We start from the raw sequence: 22,135 nt of genomic DNA, 5'->3' as shown, positions 1-22,135 counted from the left end.
AAAAATACATATTAAAAAAATGTGTTAGCGATAGAGATAAGGATGTCAGAATTATCACAATAGTTGCATTGGTTGAAGTGAGGGGACAAAATCAAATACTGAAAACATTTTAAGTCATATTATCTATTACCTTAATTTTCTCTTATTTGATTCTCCAGCATTTTGTCCCTCTGAGGCCCTCGGGGTAGGAACTATGTCTTATTCATGATTGTTTTCCAGAGCCTGGCAAAGTACCCGATGTGGGCACTCAGTAAATATTTGGTGAAGAAAAAGAACATACAGAGAAAGGAGAAAACACTTTTTTTTCAGAGATGTGGTAAGGGCAAAATGGATGATGCTGAAACGTTCTAATATAATGGTGAGAGAATTTATGGCCATTTTATTGGATGGCTCCTGGTCTTTTCAGGAAGGCATTTCCTGAGCTGCAGAGAGTCACGTGATTAACAACAGAGTTCAGGGATTAGACTGAAACAGTTTGGAACAGCTGAAGCCAAAAATGTGCTTAGGGGACTCCCATGTGCTTGCTTTTTTTTTTTTAGTGCTGTTCCATGTGTCTGGAATGCTCCCTCTGGCAATCTTTGCCCTGCTTCTCTCATCTCTTACTTGGCCTACTCATCTTTCAAAGCCTAACTCAAATGCCACTGACTTTTCTGGGAACATTCTCTCTTGATACTATTTCAAGTTAGTCATTCCTTTTTCTATGTGTATACTTCTCTCCTTGTTAATCCCACTAGATTATAAATTACTTGAAGATCAGAAGAGAGTTTTACTTCATCTGAATAGCCTCCCCCTGACCTGGTGGGGAGCAGTCATTTCATAAATGTTCGCTGATGTTTAAATCAAGTACGTTTAGGAATATGATTGCTAAGTGGCAGCAAGGGCATTTATCAGTCTTGGAAGACAAGATCAGCATGGTTTTTGTGATTAGTAGGAGATGATGGGGACTTCCCTGGTAGTACAGTGGTTAAGACTTCGTGCTGTCAATGCAAGGGGCATGGGTTTGATCCCTGGTTAGAGGCCTAAGATCCCACATGCTGCACAGCGTTGGGCTAAAAAAAAACAAAACAGCGAAAAAACAAGCCAGGAGGTGATGGATAACAGAACCAGGAAAAGTTTCAAGGACTACAGGTCATGATGCTGTGTGCTTCTTCGCTCAGTTGTGTCCGACTCTTGTGAGCCCATGGACTGTAGCCTGCCAGGCTCCTCTGTCCATGGGATTCTCCAGGCAAGAATACTGGAGTGGGTTGCCATTTCCTTCTCCAGGGGAAATCTTCCCGACCCAGGAATTCAACCCAGGTCTCCTGAATTGCAGGCAGACTCTTTACTGATTGAGCTACAAGGGAAGCCCTCGTACAGATCATGATGAGGGCAGATGAAAACTCAAGAAAAATCATGATTATTTTTTTCCGTTGGGGAAATCTCAACTTTGGTCTCCCTAGCAGTGAAAACAATGACATGAAGCCCATGTGTATTTTATGGAAGGAAAAGACAGTTTCTTCTCACCTAGCTTACTCTTGTATGCTAATCCACAGTGAAGTCAAAAAGAAGGAAAGTCACCGATGATTCCCTCAGTATCAGACCTGGATTGTAACATTAACTTCTATTCCTTAACTTCAGCTGGACCCTGAACTTTCATAAAGGCAAAACACATCTTATTGTTTCATATTTTCTCCCTCATTTCCAAACTTTCTGGAAGAGCAGTTTATGAGCAGTGAAATGAATGCGGGTGGAAGAGCAGTTTATGAGCAGTGAAATAAATGAATGCGGGTGGGGAAAGGAGAGGTAACCGTGGTAAACAGAACAGTGAACAGGATGGCTTCAGATGGCCACGTTCAAACCCTGGTTCTGCTACCTGCCTGTGAAATGGGGACAGATAACGCTTGTTTGGAAATACTGTGTGAGAAATAAACTAGATGTAAAAGCACTTAGCACAAGGAGTATCTGAACCTTGACCAGATCACGTGCAAGTGGTAGGAAATGCAAAGTGAGGAGGAAAGGTATGCGGGGGAGTGGGGGAGGTAAGACTCCTCCCCTCCCTAGCTTCCGGGCTCTCCTTTTCCCTCAGAGTCAACTCTGGTGACCATTCTGTGCATTTTCTTCTTTCCTGGCCTCAACTGTGAGAACTAGAGTCTGTAATTCAAATTTAAAATCCCTTACTGCACAGGGAACTATACTCAGTATTTTGTAATAACCTATAGGGAAATCTGAAGGAGATTTTTTATATATATAAGTATATAATATATATTATATATAAGCCCACATTATATATATTTATTAAGTTATATAAATATATATTATATATATATAAAATATGGGCTTCCCAGGTGGTGCTAGTGGTAAAAAACCTGCCTGCCGATGCAGGAGACATAAGAGACCTGGGTTTGATCCCTGGGTTGGCAAGACCCCCTGGAGCAGGGCATGGCAACCCACTCCAGTACTCTTGCCTAGAGAATCCCCATGGACAGAGGAGCCTGGAGGACTACAGTCCATAGCGTCACACAGAGTCCAACATGACTGAAGTGACTGAACACACACACACAGTTCAGTTCAGTTCAGTTCAGTTCAGTTCAGTCGCTCAGTCGTGTCCGACTCTTTGCGACCCCATGAATTGCAGCACACCAGGCCTCCGTGTCCATCACCATCTCCCGGAGTTCACTCAGACTCACGTCCATCGAGTCCGTGATGCCATCCAGCCATCTCATCCTCTGTCGTCCCCTTCTCCTCCTGCCCCCAATCCTTCCCAGCATCAGAGTCTTTTCCAATGAGTCAACTCTTCGCATGAGGTGGCCAAAGTACTGGAGTTTCAGCTTTAGCATCATTCCTTCCAAAGAAATCCCAGGGTTGATCTCCTTCAGAATGGACACTTTCATATAAAATATATATATTATTATATATCTAATATCACTGAATATATATTATCTAAATCTATATATTAAATTTATATATTATATAAAATCACTGCTGTACTACCTGAAACTAACATATTGTAAATGAACTATACTTCAATAGAAAAAATACATATGAAATTTTAAAAATAAAATCCCTTACCTCTAAAATGGAAAGGTTCTGAGCATTTAATGGAACAATTACTACTTTATAGTTAAAAGGCTACACAAATATGAGGGGCTGTTATCCTCAGGAGAAGGAAGGCCTAGACAAACACAGTGTATTTAATTTTGTCTAGAGCACAGGTCTCCTGCAGTCAGCCCCAGACCTGACTGCTCTGCTCCACTTCCTTGCCTCATCTTGCCTGCAGCAGGAGGGGAGGCTGAGAGCCACACAGTGTGACCCTGCCTCTGTCTGTCCCACAGGTGATTACTTACTCCAGCCATCACGTCTACAATAACTTGACTGAGGAACAGAGGGGCCGAGTGGCCTTCGCTTCCAATTTCCTGGCAGGAGATGCCTCCCTGCAGATTGAGCCTCTGAAGCCCAGTGATGAGGGCCGGTACACCTGCAAGGTGAAGAACTCAGGGCGCTATGTGTGGAGCTACGTCATCTTAAAAGTTTTAGGTAAGACAGAGTGCCCCAGTAAGTACCTATATCTTATTAATAAGGGACAGGCAAATGTATCACAGTAGTACAAAACATCTTCAATACTTCATACTTTTTAAAAATAATTTTCTTTGTTTAGTTTTGGCTGTGCTGGGTCTTCGTTGCTCTGTGGGTTTTTCTACAGTTGCAGCGAATAGGGGCTACTCTCTAGTGTCGGTGTGTGGCCTTCTTGTTGCAGCGGCTTCTTTTGCTGTAGAGTACGGACTCTAGGGCGTGAGGGCTTCAGTACTTGCAGCTCCTGGGTTCTAGAGCACAGGCTCAGTAGTTGTGGCACACGGCCTGTTGATCCGAGGCATGTGGGATCTTCCCGGATCAGGTGAAGCCATGCCTCTTGCATTGTTAGGAGGATTCTTTACCACTGAGCCACCAGGGAAGCCCCCAATATATCATACTGTACAGACATCACCTAGTCCAGTTCCCTGGGGAAAAGCATGTATGTTTTGTATTTGACCCATAATGAAAGAAGAGAATCAATTTTCCGTAGTAGCTCATTGTGCTGTGCTTAGTCATTCAGTTGTACCTGATTCTTTGTGACCCCACGCACTGTAACCCACCAGGCTCCTCTGTCCTTGGGATTTTTCAGGCAAGAATACTGGAGTGGGTTGCCATTTCCTCCTCCAGAGGATCTTCCTGACCCAGGAATTAAACCAACATCTCCTGTGTCTCCTGTGTTGCAGGCAGATTCTTTATCCGCTGAGCCATTGAGGTAGCTCATTACAAAAGTTAAATGTCCTCTCAGGTTTAAGTAGTATCCTCATGGTGAAACAAATCTCTCAGATCTGATTCAAATCCATTTCTTTGTTTTGTGACACAGCAAGAGTTCCTAACTTCTTCTTAATTGCTTCCAAGTTCATGAAATTTTGTCCCTGTTTCAGTGTTAATCAAATCACCCTGGCACTTTCCTGGTGGTCCAGTGGTTAAGACTTCTTGCTCCCATTGCAGGGGCCTGACTTTGATGCCTGGTCAGGGAACTAAATCCTATGTGCCACAACTAAGATCCGGCACAGCCAAATATATAAATATTTTTAAAAATAAAGGAAAATCACACTCAACTTTTCTAAAATTTCCAATTATAAAAGGTTTTGGGGAATTCTCCATTGGTCCAGTGGTTAGGACTCTGAGCATCCACTGCAGGGGGCACAGGTTCAATCCTGGTCAGGGAACTAAGATCCCACAAGCCTGGCAGCATGGCCCCCCTCCCCCAAAGAATACAGATTCCTGGGCCCTCAGTGAGTCCCACCAAGTCCAAGTAGGGCCCCAGGAATTAGGAAAAAAGACCAAAACATTTTTTTCTTTGAGAAGTGATGAGGGAGTTTCTGAGGCAACCTCTCTAAATTATATCAGCATCATTGGAAACAGCTGGAATTGGGTGTGTATGTGTGCAGGGGATGGAAGTGGGTATATTTTGGGGAGTGAGATGTAAAGCATGGCAAGGTAACAAAGGAATATTAAACCCACACTCAAAAGTTGACCATATGAGGAAAAACAAGTCAACAGGATATTGTTCACCGGTGTCAGGGGATCTTTGACTTCTTTTTCTTTTTTTTTTTGCTAGTGAGACCATCAAAGCCCAAGTGTGAATTGGAAGGAGAGCTGACAGAAGGAAGTGACCTGACTTTGCAGTGTGAGTCATCCTCTGGCACAGAGCCCATTGTGTATTCCTGGCAGCGAGTCCAGGAGAAGGCGGGAGAGGATGAACGTCTACCTCCCAAATCTAAGATTGGTAAGTCATCTTTTTTACTGGTCCATGGAGACAACAGGACAGTCAGTCCTCTCTCAGTGAATTCTGAATCTGGTTTTGTGAACACCTCACAAGGATCTTGAATACACTACTGAACCTCACTGTTTCTATTTTTCACACCTAACTGGGAACAGAAAAATATGTCTTTTCTTTCCCTAAATGGCAAAAATAAAAGTGGTAAGGAGATTAGGAATAAATGTACTCTATAAACCTATTCTAATTATTGTGTTTCAGTTCAGTTCAGTTCAGTCACTCAGTCGTGTCCGACTCTTTGCGACCCCATGAATCGCAGCACGCCAGGCCTCCCTGTCCATCACCAACTCCTGGAGCTTACTCAAACTCACGTCCATTGAGTCAGTGATGCCATCAGTCATCTCATCCTGTCATCCCCTTCTCCTCCTGTCTCCAGTCCCTCCGAGGATCAGGGTCTTTCCCAGTGAGTCAACTCTTCGCATGAGGTGGCCGAAGTACTGGAGTTTCAGCTTCAGCATCAGTCCTTCCAATGAACACCCAGGACTGATCTCCTTTAGGATGGACTGACTGGACCTCCTTGCAGTCCAAGGGACTCTCAAGAGTCTTCTCCAGCACCAAAGTTCAAAAGCATCCATTCTTGGGTGCTCAGCTTTCTTCACAGTCCAACTCTCACATCCATACATGACCACTGGAAAAACCATAGCCTTGACTAGATGGACCTTTGTTGGCAAAGTAATGTCTCTGCTTTTGAATATGCTACCTAGGTTGGTCATAACTTTTCTTCCAAGGAGTAAGCATCTTTTAATTTCATGACTGCAGTCACCATCTGCAGTGATTTTGGAGCCCCCCAAAATAAAGTCTGACACTATTTCCACTGTTTCCCCATCTATTTCCCATGCAGTGATGGGACCAGATGCCATGATCTTCGTTTTCTGAATGTTGAGCTTTAAGCCAAGTTTTTCACTCTCCTCTTTCACTTTCATCAAGAGGCTTTTTAGTTCCTCTTCACTTTCTGCCATAAGGGTGGTGTCATCTGCATATCTGAGGTTACTGATATTTCTCCCGGCAATCTTGATTCCAGCTTGTGTTTCTTCCAGCCCAGCGTTTCTCATGATGTACTCTGCATAGAAGTTAAATAAGCAGGGTGACAATATACAGCCTTGATGTACTCCTTTTCCTATTTGGAACCAGTCTGTTGTTCCGTGTCCAGTTCTAACTGTTGCTTCCTGACCTGCATATAGGTTTCTCAAGAGGCAGGTCAGGTGGTCTGGTATTCCCATCTCTTTCAGAATTTTCCTACAACACCCAAAACAGATGTCCTTTTCATTATAGGGGACTGGAATGCAAAAGTAGGAAGTCAAGAAACACCTGGAGTAACAGGCAAATTTGGCCTTGGAGTATGGAATGAAGCAGTGCAAAGGCTAATAGAGTTTTGCTAAGAGAACGCACTGGTCATAGCAAAACATCCTCTTCCAACAATATAAGAGAAGACTCTACACATGGACATCACCAGATGGTCAACACCAAAATCAGATTGATTGTATTCTTTGCAGCCAAAGATGGAGAAGCTCTATACAGTCAGCAAAAGCAAGACTGGCAAAAACAAGACTGTGGCTCAGATCATGAACTCCTTATTGCTAAATTCAGACTTAAATTGAAGAAAGTAGGGAAAACTACTAGAACATTCAGGTATGACGTAAATCAAATCCCTTATGATTATACTCTGGAAGTGAGAAATAGATTTAAGGGACGAGATCTGATAGACACAGTGCCTGATGAACTTGGACGGAGGTTTGTGACATTGTACAGGAAACAGGGATCAAGACTATCCTCATGGAAAAGAAATGCAAAAAAGCCAAATGGCTGTTTGAGGAGGCCTTACAAATAGCTGTGAAAAGAAGAGAAGTGAAAGGCAAAGGAGAAAAGGAAAGATATAAGCATCTGAATGCAGAGTTCCAAAGAATAGCAAGGAGAGATAAGAAAGCCTTCCTCAGTGATCGATGCAAAGAAATAGAGGAAGACAACAGAATAGGAAAGACTAGAGATCTCTTCAAGAAAATTAGAGATACCAAGGGAACATTTCATGCAAAGATGGGCTCGATAAAGGACAGAAATGGTATGGACCTAACAGAAGCAGAAGATATTAAGAAGAGGTGGCAAGAATACACAGAAGAACTGTACAAAAAAAGATCTTCACGACCCAGATAATCACGATGGTGTGATCACTCACCTAGAGCCAGAATCCTGGAATGTGAAGTCAAGTGGGCCTTAGAAAGCATCACTATGAACAAAGCTAGTGGAGGGGATGGAATTCCAATTGAGCTATTTCAAATCCTGAAAGATGATGCTGTGAAAGTGCTGCACTCAATATGCCAGCAAATTTGGAAAACTCAGCAGTGGCCACAGGACTGGAAAAGGTCAGTTTTCATCCCAATCCCAAAGAAAGGCAATGCCAAAGAATGCTCAAACTACCGCACAATTGCACACATCTCATACGCTAGTAAAATAATGCTCAAAATTTTCCAAGCCAGGCTTTAGCAATATGTGAATGAACTTCCAGATGTTCAAGCTGGATTTAGAAAAGGCAGATGAACCAGAGATCAAATTGCCAACATCCGCTGGATCATGGAAAAAGCAAGAGAGTTCCAGAAAAACATCTATTTCTGCTTTCTTGACTATGCCAAAGCTTTTGACTGTATGGATCACAGTAAACTGTGGAAAATTATTGTGTTTAGTATCTCTTAAATGTTCGGAATCTTTTGTCACTTTTGAGGGTGCACTGCAGTTTAAAAGAACGTTCACCACCTTTCTTCCCACTGCTACTGCTACTGCTAAGTCGCTTCAGTCATGTCTGACTCTGTGCGACCCCATAGACGGAAGCCCACCAGGCTCCCCTGTCCCTGGGATTCTCCAGGCAAGAAAACTGGAGTGGGTTGCCATTTCCTTCTCCAAGGCATAAAAGTGAAAAGTGAAAGGGAAGTTTCTTAGTCATGTCCGACTCTTAGCGACCCCATGGACTACAGCCTACCAGGCTCCTCCATCCATGGGATTTTCCAGGCAAGAGTACTGGAGTGGGGTGCCATTGCCTTCTCTGCTTCTTCCCACATTCTGGATCAATTCTATCACCTCATCCTTAGCAAACTGTATCATAGGATCTTAGGTCAGTGACACAATAAAGTAAGCAATAAATATAAACCTGTCACTGGGGGATCACGGTCGTCTTTCTGCTTGTGTAGACTACAACCGCCCTGGACGTGTCCTGCTGCAGAATCTCACCATGTCCTCCTCTGGGCTCTACCAGTGCACAGCGGGCAATGAGGCTGGGAAGGAAAGCTGTGTGGTGCGAGTGACCGTACAGTGTAAGTACCCAAAGTGTTGATGTGGTTTTGTCCCCGCACTGCCGGTTCAGTGTAAAACATTTTTAATCCAGGTAAGAGTATGGTCAAAAGCTTCATCTCCAGAAGGACATGGTTATCACTGAAATAAATTCAGTAGTTGCCAAGGACTATTCAACAGTTGCAGCTCACTCTAAATTTACAAGTATGTGTGAATTTTACGGCCCCCTAAAGAAATTTATTTTATCCAGGAGGGAACCAAATAGAGGTTTCCTTTATAAATGCAGATTTCTCTTACAGAGAGTAACTTCTACTGTTTTCAGAGCTTCTCTGGTATCTGCTGCTGCTCAAAAATAATCAGCTTAGGGACTTCCCTAGAGGCCCAGTGGCTAAGACTCTGTGCTCCCAATGCAGGGGGCACAGGTTCCATCCCTGGTCAGGGAACTATTTAATAGATTCTGCATGCTGCAACTAAGATCCGGCACAGCCAAATAATAACAAATATTTAAAAACTTAATCAGCCCCAAATAATCCTAATGTCAACAAGGCATATTTTAGGGTTGCTGTCCTGCTCCCCATCGATATCAGGAGGGACAGTCATACACACCCAGAGAGGATAATGAGGAACTCAGGGAGACAGATATGAAGATCTGGAAATACTCATCCAGAGCTTTATGTATTTTAAATCTATGTATTGCATAGCTTATGTTTGGTTTTGCTTTGTTTCTGAGAAAACAGATGTACAGAGCGTGGGCATGATTGCTGGAGCAGTGACAGGTATGGTGGCCGGAGCCCTGCTGATTTTCCTCTTGGTGTGGCTGTTGATCCGAAGGAAAGACAAAAAGAGATACGAGGAAGAAGAGAGACCAAATGAAATTCGGTAAACCTCCCACAGAATCCCCTTCCTCACCTAGGCTACATTTCTAGGGCCAGCTCCATAATGACCAGCCAACAAAACTGTCCCATTTCCTCATAACCTTGAATCTGTTACAAGGATTATTCTGGTAGGTAAGGACTTGCAGCCCAAGGGCAGAAGGACGGTTGACCTTGACTGTCTTGTGAAACTATCTGCATCAGAGACTTAATAGATAAACTTTACACTATTTCTGATTACCTTGCACTTATAAAAGCCATAAAATAAAGAATGGGCCTAGCCCATCCATGGGCCTTTAAATAGTTTCCACAGACCGACTCCAAGTCGAGGGGAGTGCTGTGTGGACACCCGGTGGGGAGTGCCCGGTCCCCCCCAACTTCGCGCCGCAGTCACAGGGTTGATCTTGGGGATGCACATCCGCCTGAGCCCACGCGAGGGCTCAGGACGCAGGGGGAGTCCATATTTCCCTAAGTGGTAACTCAAGGTTTCCAGCTTGAGGAGTTGATGGATGGGGCAGCCTCCGAAAGCCACAGCCAGAGCGGAAGCTTTCACAATCCTGTAATCCTAAAATCTATCTTCGGTGTTTTTCCCTCTCAGAGAAGATGCGGAAGCCCCGAAAGCCCGCCTGGTGAAGCCCAGCTCCTCTTCCTCGGGCTCTCGAAGCTCTCGCTCCGGCTCCTCCTCCACGCGCTCCACCGCCAACAGCGGCTCCCGCAGCCAGCGGACCCCATGCGCCGAGGCGGCGCGCCGGCCAGGGCTGGGTGCCCACGCCTACGGCCCGGTGGGGCCCGAGGCCCGAGGTTCTGAACCAAAGAAAGCCTCCCACGCTACCCTGACCAAAGCAGAAAACACCCCCAGCACGATCCCCAGCCAGAGCAGAGCCTTCCAAACTGTCTGAGTTAGAGTGGACTTGACTCGCTGGCTTTTCCCAGGCGTCAGGATTCTTCCGGTCATCGACGCTCAGTCACCAGCCACACGACCCGCCTCGAGCCCAACGAGGGGTCATTTAAGTAGCAGCAACCACTGCACGGAACAGATTCAAAGGAACACTTTCCTTACATGACACCAAACGAGGAAAAGGATGTAAGCTGATCATCTCCAAAAAGGCACCTCACTGTGCCTTTAGACCAGAGTTGGGGGGCGAAATGGGGGCCCAAATCTGGGTGTTTGGGGACCAGGAGCCATGGTGAAAGAGTTGGGGAAAGGGGAAGTGAACACACTTAGAACTTCTCACCTGCAGTTTTGTATCAACGCGTTGACTCACCATTGTCAAGAAACGAGGTGTTGTTCATAAATTTTCTATGCATTTCTGCAAACCTACTGGATTATTATGACTGTTCAGAGTCAAGCAGAACCTACAGCCTTATATTACACCTATTTGCACCATGAGAAACTCCAAAAAATGAAACACGTCTCTTCTGTCCTGACTTGACGTCATTTACCACAAAGTTTGGGTATTAATTTCAAGAGGAGTTGAAATAGTGGGAGATGGAGAATGATTGAATTTTCCCACGACTTACCGGTTGAACACCAATAATCCACAATCAATCTTCCTACTTATATTGAACCATAAAAGAAATAAAAAAGGAGTTCAAAATGTGTAATGAGAGACTGTGAATAACTTTCCATTTTGATGTTCAGAGGGCCACTGACAAATATCAGAAATATATGCTGGAATAATTGTGGATTTTCCCTCAAAGTGGATGTCTCTCAGGATTTTATGTTGGGTATCTGTGGAGCAAGAAAACTAGGTGTTTTAACATTTAACAATCTCCTTAGAAGGAAGTCTTTGAGAGAAAAGGTCTTTTCAGGATGCTGGAAGATCACCCAACAAACCATTACAGTCTCTTCTTTCTGTGAACATATGAAATCAGAATTTCAAAACTGACTAGACCAGAAAGGGAGATTAAATCAGTTTTCTTAGTATGTCAAGGAGTGACATCAGAAGTTCAGTACTGCATCAAACTTGGGAGTTTCCTCCACTTCTTTCCTTTCAGGAGGATGTGAACATGGGACTTGTATTGATTCTAGGCCTTAAATTATCAGAGATCAGGGATTGCCAACATTTCCTGGTGGCACTGCATGGACATCATACCATTCCCTCCTGAGAGGCTGAGACAGACAGAAATTCAGTACTTTCCCAGTTTAGCCTGTAAGGAAGCCTAGCTCTAGGCTGGAAGGAGAGGAAATGAACATTTAGGGAAGAGATGGTGAGGATAACTAGTGGGTGGCAGGGGGATCTGGGTTACTGACTGTTAAATATTGTCGGCATCTTGGAAAGATTTGAGGAAATGATTCACCAGGATAGCTCTCACAAGAGCTGACTCATGGGAGAAGGTGGGGTCTGCGAAATAAAAAGAAAGCAGCCTCCCATACAATAACTTGCTTTTTTAATAGTTTTGACTACTCTGCTAGTCAAATTCATCCTACAATTCATTCTTTGGCAAGAATGCCAAACCTGAAATAGCCCTTCAAACTCTAAAGCAAATGTCAACAGGTCACCATTGGTAGAGCAAAATGTTTATTATTATTAAAAGGCCAAGAAGTCCCTGGCAGGGCAGTGGTTAGGACTCTTTGCTTTCACTGCCAAGGGTGCAGTTTCAGTCACTGGTCAGGGAACTACAGTCCTGATAGGTGAGTGGGGCAGCCAAAAATAATTAATTAATTAAACATTGTTAAAAAGGCAGCAGGCTATGAGAAAGGAAAAGTAGTGCTAAATGTGGTGATGAAATCCCTGTTTGTTTTGGGAATCTAAGTTCCCCAACCAGGGATCAAATCTGTACCCCCCTGCATTGTGAGCAAGGAGTCTTAACCACTGGACCATCAAGAAAGTCCTGATGAAAGCCCAGTTTCTGAAATGGGAATCAGGTGCTTAAAGGGGAAAAGTTGACCTAGGATTTTGTCCCATTTTTGTTTTCATTTTTACCTCTAATTATCACATACTATAAATGCATTTCTAAAGTCCTTTAAGAAGCGGGTTTTACCCTTGTTTAAAAGTTTCATTTTGAGTTTTGTCTTCCTCTAAAAAAGAAGTTGGGGGGGGAATTCCCTGAAGTCTAGTGGTTAGGGCTCTATGCTTTCACTGACAAGGGTGCTGGTTCAATCCCTGGTCAGGGAACTAAGAGCCCACAAGCAGCACAGCTCCGCCAAAAAAAAGTTGGGAACAAAGTTGAGGAAGCAAAGAATGTCTGCCATTAGTTTAAGAGGGTTAGCGTATTTGGAATGCTTCTTATACTAACACTGCCTCCTTGTAAGATATAAATTTCTTATTTACTCCACCAACTTATCCTTCTGGTCGTGTGGTGTCTAGGCGCAATATCAATTCTGTTGTGTAATTCAGAGAATTCGCATTCCAGGAGTATCTGAGCCAAACTGAGTATTCTGTGGCAGCTGCAGCAGTGCCATCACTAGCAATTTGCTCTTATCATTATTTATTACCTTTGAACCTAAGGTTTCCTGCCTATGCCTCTGCAGGCAGGAGTCAGTCCTCTTTGCATGAAAAGGTTTAAACAGGTTAGTTATTAGAAGACTAAAATACCAGTTGAATAGTCATATTTTGAAAATCTATTCACACTGGAGATCTACAGAAATGCCACAAATTATTACCTGAAATCAGAAATTCTAGGAATTGAAGATTCTGAGATGAGATACTGAAGTCTTAATAGTGATGGTGTGCTTGCTTCTCTTTCAGTTAGGCTTTTGGGTTCAGATATGACAGGCTCTGGGTTTAAAATAAAGTTTGAATCATTACTGGTGTCAAACCATATTCCATTAAACTTGCAAGTCAAATACATTTGATTCTTTAATATAAAACAAAAAAGGATAAAATAGATGGTAGAAGAAAAGGTACTTGTAGAAAGAAGATACAGATGGAATGTATCTGGAATAATCTGGATGTTTAGAGAATAGCCATTTCAATGAAATATATATACACTAAACTTAAAATTGTAAAATAATGAAGTGATGCCTTTCTTGTTACACTGTATAAAATGAATTTCAAAACTGCCATTGCAAAAAGACATAATTTTGCTTGATTTCTGGTGTTAAGCTGTTTATATTTCAATTTTAACTTCAAGTTGCCTTGTCAATGGGACTGTTTGATCACAAAAACCAAATATTACAGATGCATCTGTGTCAGCAACTTAAAAATAAATAAGTGAAGGTGACACTATAGGAGAGGCTGAAGTTCATATAATCTGCACTGGAAATTTATTTATTAGCTTGCTGCCAAGTGAAGAAAAGAAGAACTCAGACTGCATATGATGTATTATTTATTGATTTTAGTCACAAATATATCAAGCACTTTTTTCTCACAAGGCAAGATACTAAGTAGTCCTGGACATACAAAGTGATGACAAAGTTCATGACAGTTTCTGCTCTTAAGGACTTAACCAAAATAACAAATAATATTTATTAAGCAATATTTTATGCCAAGGTGAAGTACCAATAAAAAAGTACACACTAGGGGGTTCAAATAAATCTGGGGAAAAAAGTTACCAAATTAACGGCGGTAATATATGCAAAGCCCTTAGAATAATGCTTGGCCTGTGACAGGCACTCAAAAAATGTAAATCATGACCCACTTCCCCAGCCAGAAGCCCTAGGGTTCAGACTCCAGTACTGTAGCCCTTGAAACCTTGTGCATTTAAAAGAGGTGGAAACAGGGCATGTATCATAATCTGAAGTTTAAATACATAAACTCTGACTCATTCTAGTTAAAAAGAAGAGTCTTTGAATCCTAGAACATGTTTTGAAAATGACCAGAGAACATGAGGAAAGCTTATCTGCTCAGCGTTCAGCAATCACTGCTATTAGGTGCAATTCCCCAAACCCGCGTATTTGAGCCTTCATTTTATTTTCCACTGCTTTATATATTGTTAAGTAGTTCAGAGCTAAGTTTAAAAACCTGCAAAACGTAGGGTGTGATTCACATTGTACTTGATAAGTTGGGTGGGGAGAGGAAGTCTGCAGATGACAAAGAAAATTGAAAAAAGCCTGCCTCAGCACACATCTTTCGCTTTTTGCAGTTCGAGTTACATGAGCTTACAGGAAGGAAATAACTAATCTAAAAACACCAAAGAATCTGGAATTAACAGCTAGGCTCTACTCTAGCTCAGCCAGCTGTTTAACGTCCCACAAATAATCTCTCTGAACCTCATTTCTCTCCTAACACAGGAATGAATGCTATGTCTCAGAGAACTGTCTTGATGATAATGAAATAACAAATGAAAGCACATTGCACCCCATGAAAGCATCATATAAAACGAGCTCCTTGAAAAATGGCGAGAAATTAGGTGTGTATCTCCATGGACTCAAGCCCACATTTCCCTCCAGAAGGCAAATACAGAAAGAAAATCCTTTGATCCAATATTCGACTCTGTCTCTAGGCTTTACTGGCTTTGACAAGGGAAAGGTAACCCCTTTCTGTCAGCCTCTCTCTAAGTCTGGAGACGTTTCTAATTCCAGCCACACCACTGAAAGTTCTGCTAGGTAGTATTAAAAAACCCTTTCACCTATGTGTGTCCACTCATCTACTAAACAGTACAGTCTGTTTGAAAGAGCACACTGGAAAGCATTCAACGTGGTGAGAAAGGCGCAACAAGGCCCCAAACACCACGCCAAGCACCACAATTTGAAATTCTAGGTACCCTGTTTTATGTACTCCACTCGTTCAGTAACATTTTCAACGCCTCTCTGCCAGGTCGCTCGGTTAGTTTTTGACGAAAGTCAAGGCAGGAAATATATTACCTCACATTACTGAGAACAGGAGGCTCAGGAAGTCTAAATACAAGGACACCGGGCTACCGGAAGCCAGGTTCCCAACGCCTGGATCATTTACAAGGAAAGAACTCCCTGCTGCTGCTGCTAAGTCGCTTCAGTTGTGTCCGACTCTGTGCGACCCCAGAGACTGTAGCCCACCAGGTTCCCCCGTCCCTGGGATTCTCCCGGCAAGTACACTGGAGTGGGTTGCCATTTCCTTCTTCAATGCATCAAAGTTAAACGTGGAAGTGAAGTCGCTCAGTCGTGTCCGACTCTTAGCGACCCCATGGGACTGCAGCCTACCAGGCTCCTCCACCCATGGGATTTTCCAGGCAAGAATACTGGAGTGGGTTGCCACTGCCTTCTCCGAAGAACTCCCTAGTTTTTCTTTAAAAACACAAAACTGAAAAGTGCGGGGACCTGGGCGGGTGGAGGAGGGGCCAAGCCAAGAAGCCCCCATCTATTTTCGGCGGGAGACTAGGGTCGGCGGAGGCATCAGCGCTCCAAAAACAGAGTTTGGCCATCTATTTCGCTGAGGGTCCAGACACAGCATCCCCACTCGAACCCGCCCGCTCAATCTCTGCGTGAGGGTCAGCCAGCCTCCAGCTTCCATGAAATGAGGTGCTAGGGGCCTGTCCGGCTAACCTGTCGCACCCTGCGCAGAGGCGAGAACCCCAACCTCCCTTCCGCCACGGCGGCTGACCGGCTCCTTCCATCCCTAGATCTGGGTGCCACTGGGCGAGTTACCCTCCCAGCGCCCTGGGGTAGGAACGTCCGACTCCGCCGCGCTGGATCAGCTCTAGACTAGAGCCGCGCTGGCTATGTGGGTGTGTGGCCTCCGGGAGGTCTTAGAAAATCACCTATAAGGCCAGGCTGGGAGTCGGGCCAGAGAATGGTGGGGGAGGGGCTCAACCTTAGCCGCCATTTTGTCCTCGCTCCACTTCCGTCTTCTCTCCCCGGCTCCCGCGGCCGGACCCCTCCCCGCAGGCCCTGCACTCTAGCTGCCGGGGTTCCGCATGAGCGGGATTGCGGGTCGCGCTGCTGTTATTGGCTGGTTCCAGATGGGCCCGCCCCGCTTCCTCCCTCTCCTTCCGTCCCTCCCGCCTGAGCTTTCTGAGGACGCATGCGCAGCGGCAGACGCGCCCTTCCTCCCCACCGCAGCCCTTCGCCAAGGGTGACTGAGGACTCCCGCGCGCGGGCTCCGTCGGCCCCACCCTCCTTTTCCCCGGGGCCATTCGGAGAGCGGGGGCGAGAATGAAAGTTCCAGAACGCTGCGGTGAGTGCGTCATCGAGAGGCGGGGCGGGCTGCGGCCGGGAGAGGGAGGCCCGAGTGGTAGAGCCGGGTTCGTCATTGGGTCTTGCGGAGGTGGCCGCACTCCCATTGGCTGAGGGAGATATGATGGGCACCGGCAGGGGCGGGCCCCTTCTGGAAGGTTCTGAGGCAGGGTATAAGAGACGGGGCGGCGGGCGGAAACCGGTCTCATTGGACGCACCGGCAGCTTTCCAGATTGCTGACTTATCCAGCAGAGCCGGGCCTACATTTTTGGTAAGTAAGGCCTACATATTTCAGCCTTCGATGGTCTGTCGGGAGCATATAGGCCGCTGCAGGCTGCATGGATTTGCGGCCGCCCGGGGCTTTCTGAGCATCTCAGGCGGGGGGGTGGGGGGGGGGGTGGTGTGTGTGGCAATTCTTTTGCCTCGATTGGGGGGCTTTGTTGTCCAGGGGAGGCGGCAGCCCAGGGGTCCAATCGCGACGGAGGACCGGGGTACGGAGGGAAGGCGGCGTGGTAGGCCATGCGGTGAGAAAGGGGCATCACTCGTCTCAGGGCGTGGAGCCAGCGGTTTAAGAGTCGGCGGCTCCGTTTTCTTGTTTTAAGACCCAATGTTCTTCAAAGAGGAAGTCGTCATTGGCGCGGCCCCAAGATGGGGGAGGGGGCTTCAGGGCATTTGCAGGCCTTTCGGCTTTGAGTACGGGTAGGGGGCAGGGTTAAGGTTCAGCCCGGGGCACGGGACCACGTGTTCAACTATGCCGCAGAACAGACCTTCCTTGCTGGTTTTCCTGTCTGCGGCGGCTTCCGCGGTTGGCAAGGCAACCTTACTGCAGCGCTTTACACGCTTGCTGTGACCCTCCCGCGTGATTATTTCTGACAAGGGCAGAGTTTCTTGGGTGAGGTGCTAAGTATAATTTTCAGAGTGGTCGTACCAGGTTGCGTTGATTTGGTAAATGTCTTGGTGCTTAATCTGCTTTTCTAACCACTTTTTTTCCCCCGCTTTAGCAACCATGTCTAAGGGACCTGCAGTTGGCATTGATCTTGGCACCACCTATTCTTGTGTGGGTGTCTTCCAGCATGGAAAGGTGGAAATAATTGCCAATGATCAGGGGAACCGAACCACCCCAAGCTATGTCGCCTTCACTGATACTGAACGATTGATCGGTGATGCTGCAAAGAACCAAGTCGCAATGAATCCCACCAACACGGTTTTTGGTAAGCTTTAATTGTAGTGTGAATTTGAGGGATTTAGGCAGTGTGTAATTTGAGAAGCTGTTAAGTGTGAGGTGGCCATGAAATCCTTGGGAATAAGAGAAGATAACCCATAGGAAACTTGATTATCCTTTCAAAATCTAATTGTAGTATCATGGCTATTCAGAAGTTGAATCCATATAATTGTATGAACTTGAGTTGACAGGCGTTTAGTCAGTAGGATGGTGGGTTTAAGTTCTTAGTGAAAAGATGTTGTATAATGAAATTCAAGGTAACAGTGTTTGATATCTTTGATAGATGCCAAACGACTTATTGGACGAAGATTTGATGATGCTGTTGTCCAATCTGATATGAAACATTGGCCCTTCATGGTGGTGAATGATGCTGGCAGGCCTAAGGTTCAAGTAGAATACAAGGGAGAGACAAAGAGTTTTTATCCAGAGGAGGTGTCATCCATGGTCCTGACAAAGATGAAGGAAATCGCAGAGGCCTACCTTGGGAAGGTGAGCACTATACTGCAGGAGGATGTGGAGGTTACCACTATTTCTTGGTAATGTGGGGTTCTGGCTGACTAAAGAGTGAGCAGTAAAACTAGAATGGTGAAGATGTATTTTTGCATATCCAACTTGTTTTAATCTTTTTTCTTGTTAGACTGTTACCAACGCTGTTGTCACAGTACCTGCCTATTTCAATGACTCTCAGCGTCAGGCTACCAAAGATGCTGGAACTATTGCTGGTCTCAACGTACTTCGAATCATCAATGAGCCAACTGCTGCTGCTATTGCCTATGGCTTAGACAAAAAGGTACATACATGTTTTATATATGTTTGAGTCAAAGCTGAGTTATCACAAACATGAAAATAAATGCTTTGTATTTTAACTTTCAGGTTGGAGCAGAAAGAAATGTGCTGATCTTTGATTTAGGTGGTGGCACTTTTGATGTGTCAATCCTCACTATTGAGGATGGAATCTTTGAGGTCAAATCTACAGCTGGAGATACTCACTTGGGTGGAGAAGACTTTGACAACCGCATGGTCAACCATTTTATTGCAGAGTTCAAGCGTAAACACAAGAAGGATATCAGTGAGAACAAGAGGGCTGTCCGTCGCCTTCGTACTGCTTGTGAGCGTGCTAAGCGCACTCTCTCTTCCAGCACCCAGGCCAGTATTGAGATTGATTCCCTCTATGAAGGAATCGACTTCTATACCTCTATTACCCGTGCCCGGTTTGAAGAATTGAATGCTGACTTGTTCCGTGGCACCCTGGACCCTGTGGAGAAAGCCCTTCGGGATGCCAAACTGGACAAGTCTCAGATTCATGATATTGTCTTGGTTGGTGGCTCAACCCGCATCCCCAAGATTCAGAAACTTCTCCAGGACTTCTTCAATGGGAAGGAACTGAATAAGAGCATCAACCCTGATGAGGCTGTTGCATACGGTGCAGGTAATCTCTTTATTTAAACAGCAGTTAGGAGGCCTAAGCTAAATTTCGCTGTGATGAATGATTTTTAAACATTCGTAGTTTCCACCAAAAGCTTCAGCTAATGATGGCAAAACTTCCTTGGATGTCTGAGCGATTGAGAATTGTTAGTAAGATAATGAGTTAAACTGTGGTTTTTCTTTAAAAAATTTTCTTTTTAATGTAGCTGTCCAGGCAGCCATTTTGTCTGGAGACAAATCTGAAAATGTTCAAGACTTGCTGCTGTTGGATGTCACTCCTCTTTCCCTTGGAATTGAAACTGCTGGTGGAGTCATGACTGTCCTCATCAAGCGTAATACCACCATTCCTACCAAGCAGACACAGACTTTCACCACCTACTCTGACAACCAGCCTGGTGTGCTCATTCAGGTGAGCTGGCTCAGTTTGGCTTACTTGAGCTGCTGTAAAGTTGGGCAGGATTTGTTCTGCTGTGATGATGGATTCCAAAACCATTCGTAGTTTCCACCAGAAATCCTGTGTTGGCCAACTCCTTCCTTGGATGTCTGAGCGATCAGTCTTGCCTAATCAAGCTTATCCAAATTTAAGCTAGTAGAGAAACTGAGTTTTCTCCTTTTTGTAGTATTTCTGTAACATGAATGTAATTTCTATAGGTTTATGAAGGTGAACGTGCCATGACCAAGGATAACAACCTGCTGGGCAAGTTTGAACTCACAGGCATACCTCCTGCCCCCCGGGGTGTTCCTCAGATTGAAGTCACTTTTGATATTGATGCCAATGGCATTCTCAATGTTTCTGCTGTGGATAAGAGCACAGGAAAAGAGAACAAGATTACCATCACTAATGATAAGGGTGAGTTTGGGCTACATATTGCGTGTGTAGTGAGATCTGGTCTTTTAAGACGTTGGAGTTTGGGTTTTATTTTCCAAGTGTCTAAGCTTCCTAAGAGCATTGAGCCAAGAGATCACACTTAATCATTAAATGGAGTTGCAGGGTAATTGTTTATTCTTGCATAAAAGATTGCACCTAAAACACTAGTTAATCTTACAGGCCGCTTGAGCAAGGAAGACATTGAACGCATGGTTCAAGAAGCAGAGAAATACAAAGCTGAAGATGAGAAGCAGCGGGATAAGGTGTCTTCAAAGAATTCGCTTGAATCCTATGCTTTCAACATGAAAGCTACTGTTGAGGATGAGAAACTTCAGGGCAAAATTAATGATGAAGACAAACAGAAGATTCTTGACAAGTGTAATGAAATAATTAACTGGCTGGATAAGAACCAGGTTTGTAATTACTGCTAGAAACTTGAGGGTGTGGGGTTTTTGTGTTAAGGGCTTTAGCAAAAACTTAGGTTGGTTTTTTAAATTGAGGTCACAATGATGAATGGTCCAAAACATTCGCGGTTTCCACCAGAACCCTAGATGTTGGCAATTCCTTCCTTGGATGTCTGAGTGACCCAAGACCTCCAATGTAACCTAAATGCTGTTTATAGTATCAGGTTGATTGCATCAAACTTAATCCTCCGTTTAAAGAATTTATGGTAATAGAATTTTTTTATTTCTCTTTAGACTGCAGAGAAGGAAGAATTTGAACATCAGCAGAAGGAGCTGGAAAAAGTCTGCAACCCCATCATTACTAAGCTGTACCAGAGTGCAGGAGGCATGCCTGGGGGCATGCCAGGAGGAATGCCTGGGGGCTTCCCTGGTGGTGGAGCTCCTCCATCAGGTGGTGCCTCCTCTGGGCCCACCATTGAAGAGGTTGATTAAGCCAGCGTAGCATAGATTTAGCATTGTTCCACACAAAACATGGAAGGACCCAAATTGTAGCAAATCCCATGGCAGTTACAAAGTTGAGCTGCTATAGTAAATAATAAACTGGGCATTCTTGATACTTGAACATGGAATGTGTGTGCACATGGAAAAACATTGCACTTTAAGAGCACTGTATTGTAAGTGGAAAAATGCAATGTCTTAAATAAAACTGTATTTAAAATTGGCACCATAAAATTGTCTTGACTCTGCTTACAAGGGTAGTGTTTGGCTATGGGAATTCTTTGGCTAAATATAATAGTATCTTAGTTCTCAGATTGTTCAACCTAAGTGAATGCTTAAAGGCTTTGAATTAGGTAAAGTGGGAAAATGGGTAAACATTTCCATCACTATACTGACATAGTGCTAAGTCTGTTATTAACGTAGTTTGAGCTATAGATACTGATGCTTTGTAGGTTGGGAACAGGCATCTCAGATATTCAGTAAATCTTGTGATTGAAACAGTTCAGAAGACACGAGGCAAAAATTGGGCAAGGAAATGGGTAAACCGGTCACAATCTGCAACTAGACCACCTTACTGTGAAGCCCTTTTAATCAATTGCAGAGGCTTTTCTGTTTTCCTGACTTGAGGCTTAGGAGTTGGGTGTTGTGAAGCTGGCTGTTAGGGTTGGCATAGTGAGGGCCTTTGCCCATCATGTAATTAAGTTTGAGAAATTGGGCATCTAATTATGATTTCATTTTAAATCATAGCCAGCCTTAATTCAGGAACTTAAAAGAGGCAAAAGCTGATTCTGAACAGTTGTGCTTATCAAGCCTAAATACACTGGACTGCCTTTAAGCTTTCTTGGGAACAAAGGCCTCAGTATACCTTGGCTGTTTAAGCTTGAGTTGACAGAATCAAAGGATTGTTGGGCTATGGGTCAGAGGTTTTGCATCTGGGAATGTGAATCCTGTAAAGTCATCTTTGTGAGATAATACGTGTTTCACATTTGCAACCCCATGGACTAGGGCTCCTCTCCATGGGATTTTCCAGGCAAGAGTACTGGAGTGGGTTAAGATACCCTTTATCTTAACTGGCCCAGGGATGGAGCCTGTGTTCTGTCTCTTGGGTCTCCTGCATTGGCAGGTGGGTTCTTCGTTCTCTAACCACTAGCATTATCCATGTGCTCATGATTCCTGCATAACAGCAGTCTGCCACCTAGTGGTCA

General features: G+C 44.5%; 2 protein-coding genes and 2 non-coding genes across 5 annotated transcripts in view; all 4 read left to right on the top strand.

Annotated features, from left to right (window-relative positions):
- CLMP (CXADR like membrane protein) overlaps window positions 1–11,021 on the top strand; it is a 30,319-nt gene extending 19,298 nt beyond the window's left edge. Inside the window, exons 3-7 of the mRNA XM_052653085.1 lie at window positions 3,312–3,513; window positions 5,111–5,278; window positions 8,506–8,628; window positions 9,343–9,484; window positions 10,076–11,021. Of these exons, the coding sequence (XP_052509045.1) occupies window positions 3,312–3,513; window positions 5,111–5,278; window positions 8,506–8,628; window positions 9,343–9,484; window positions 10,076–10,376 (936 nt within the window). The 3' untranslated portion in view covers window positions 10,377–11,021. The remainder of the gene's footprint in view (window positions 1–3,311; window positions 3,514–5,110; window positions 5,279–8,505; window positions 8,629–9,342; window positions 9,485–10,075) is intronic.
- Window positions 11,022–16,477: 5,456 nt separating this feature from the next.
- On the top strand, window positions 16,478–21,158 carry HSPA8 (heat shock protein family A (Hsp70) member 8). 2 transcript variants are annotated; one of them, XM_052653389.1, is made up of 9 exons: window positions 16,478–16,514; window positions 17,515–17,724; window positions 18,019–18,224; window positions 18,373–18,525; window positions 18,609–19,164; window positions 19,367–19,569; window positions 19,812–20,010; window positions 20,209–20,441; window positions 20,727–21,158. In XM_052653389.1, the coding sequence occupies exons 1-9, from the start codon at window positions 16,493–16,495 to the stop codon at window positions 20,922–20,924; spliced, it is 1,980 nt and encodes a 659-aa protein (XP_052509349.1). In that variant the 5' UTR covers window positions 16,478–16,492; the 3' UTR covers window positions 20,925–21,158. The 2 variants fall into 2 exon arrangements, with proteins under 2 accessions (XP_052509349.1, XP_052509351.1); XM_052653391.1 differs by lacking the exon at window positions 16,478–16,514 and adding an exon at window positions 16,677–16,784.
- Window positions 19,210–19,297, top strand: LOC128061044 (small nucleolar RNA SNORD14). Its single transcript, XR_008200665.1, has one exon. It is a non-coding gene; the product is annotated as a small nucleolar RNA SNORD14 (small nucleolar RNA).
- On the top strand, window positions 20,530–20,613 carry LOC128061045 (small nucleolar RNA SNORD14). Its single transcript, XR_008200666.1, has one exon. It is a non-coding gene; the product is annotated as a small nucleolar RNA SNORD14 (small nucleolar RNA).
- Window positions 21,159–22,135: the final 977 nt, after the last annotated feature.

This window comes from Budorcas taxicolor, chromosome 15, assembly GCF_023091745.1.
Source record: "Budorcas taxicolor isolate Tak-1 chromosome 15, Takin1.1, whole genome shotgun sequence".
NCBI classification, from domain to species: Eukaryota; Metazoa; Chordata; class Mammalia; order Artiodactyla; family Bovidae; genus Budorcas; species Budorcas taxicolor.
Note: the sequence above shows the minus strand (reverse complement) of the source record. Positions and strands in the feature narration are given on the sequence as shown.

What these genes read in the sequence shown, in the direction of transcription:
- HSPA8 (XM_052653389.1), top strand. Translation starts at nt 16,493, where the DNA reads ATGAAAGTTCCAGAACGCTGCG. An exon ending in TCCCACCAACACGGTTTTTG is followed by an intron (nt 17,725 to 18,018) that starts GTAAGCTTTAAT and finishes TATCTTTGATAG; the next exon opens with ATGCCAAACGACTTATTGGA. An exon ending in ACTGGCTGGATAAGAACCAG is followed by an intron (nt 20,442 to 20,726) that starts GTTTGTAATTAC and finishes ATTTCTCTTTAG; the next exon opens with ACTGCAGAGAAGGAAGAATT.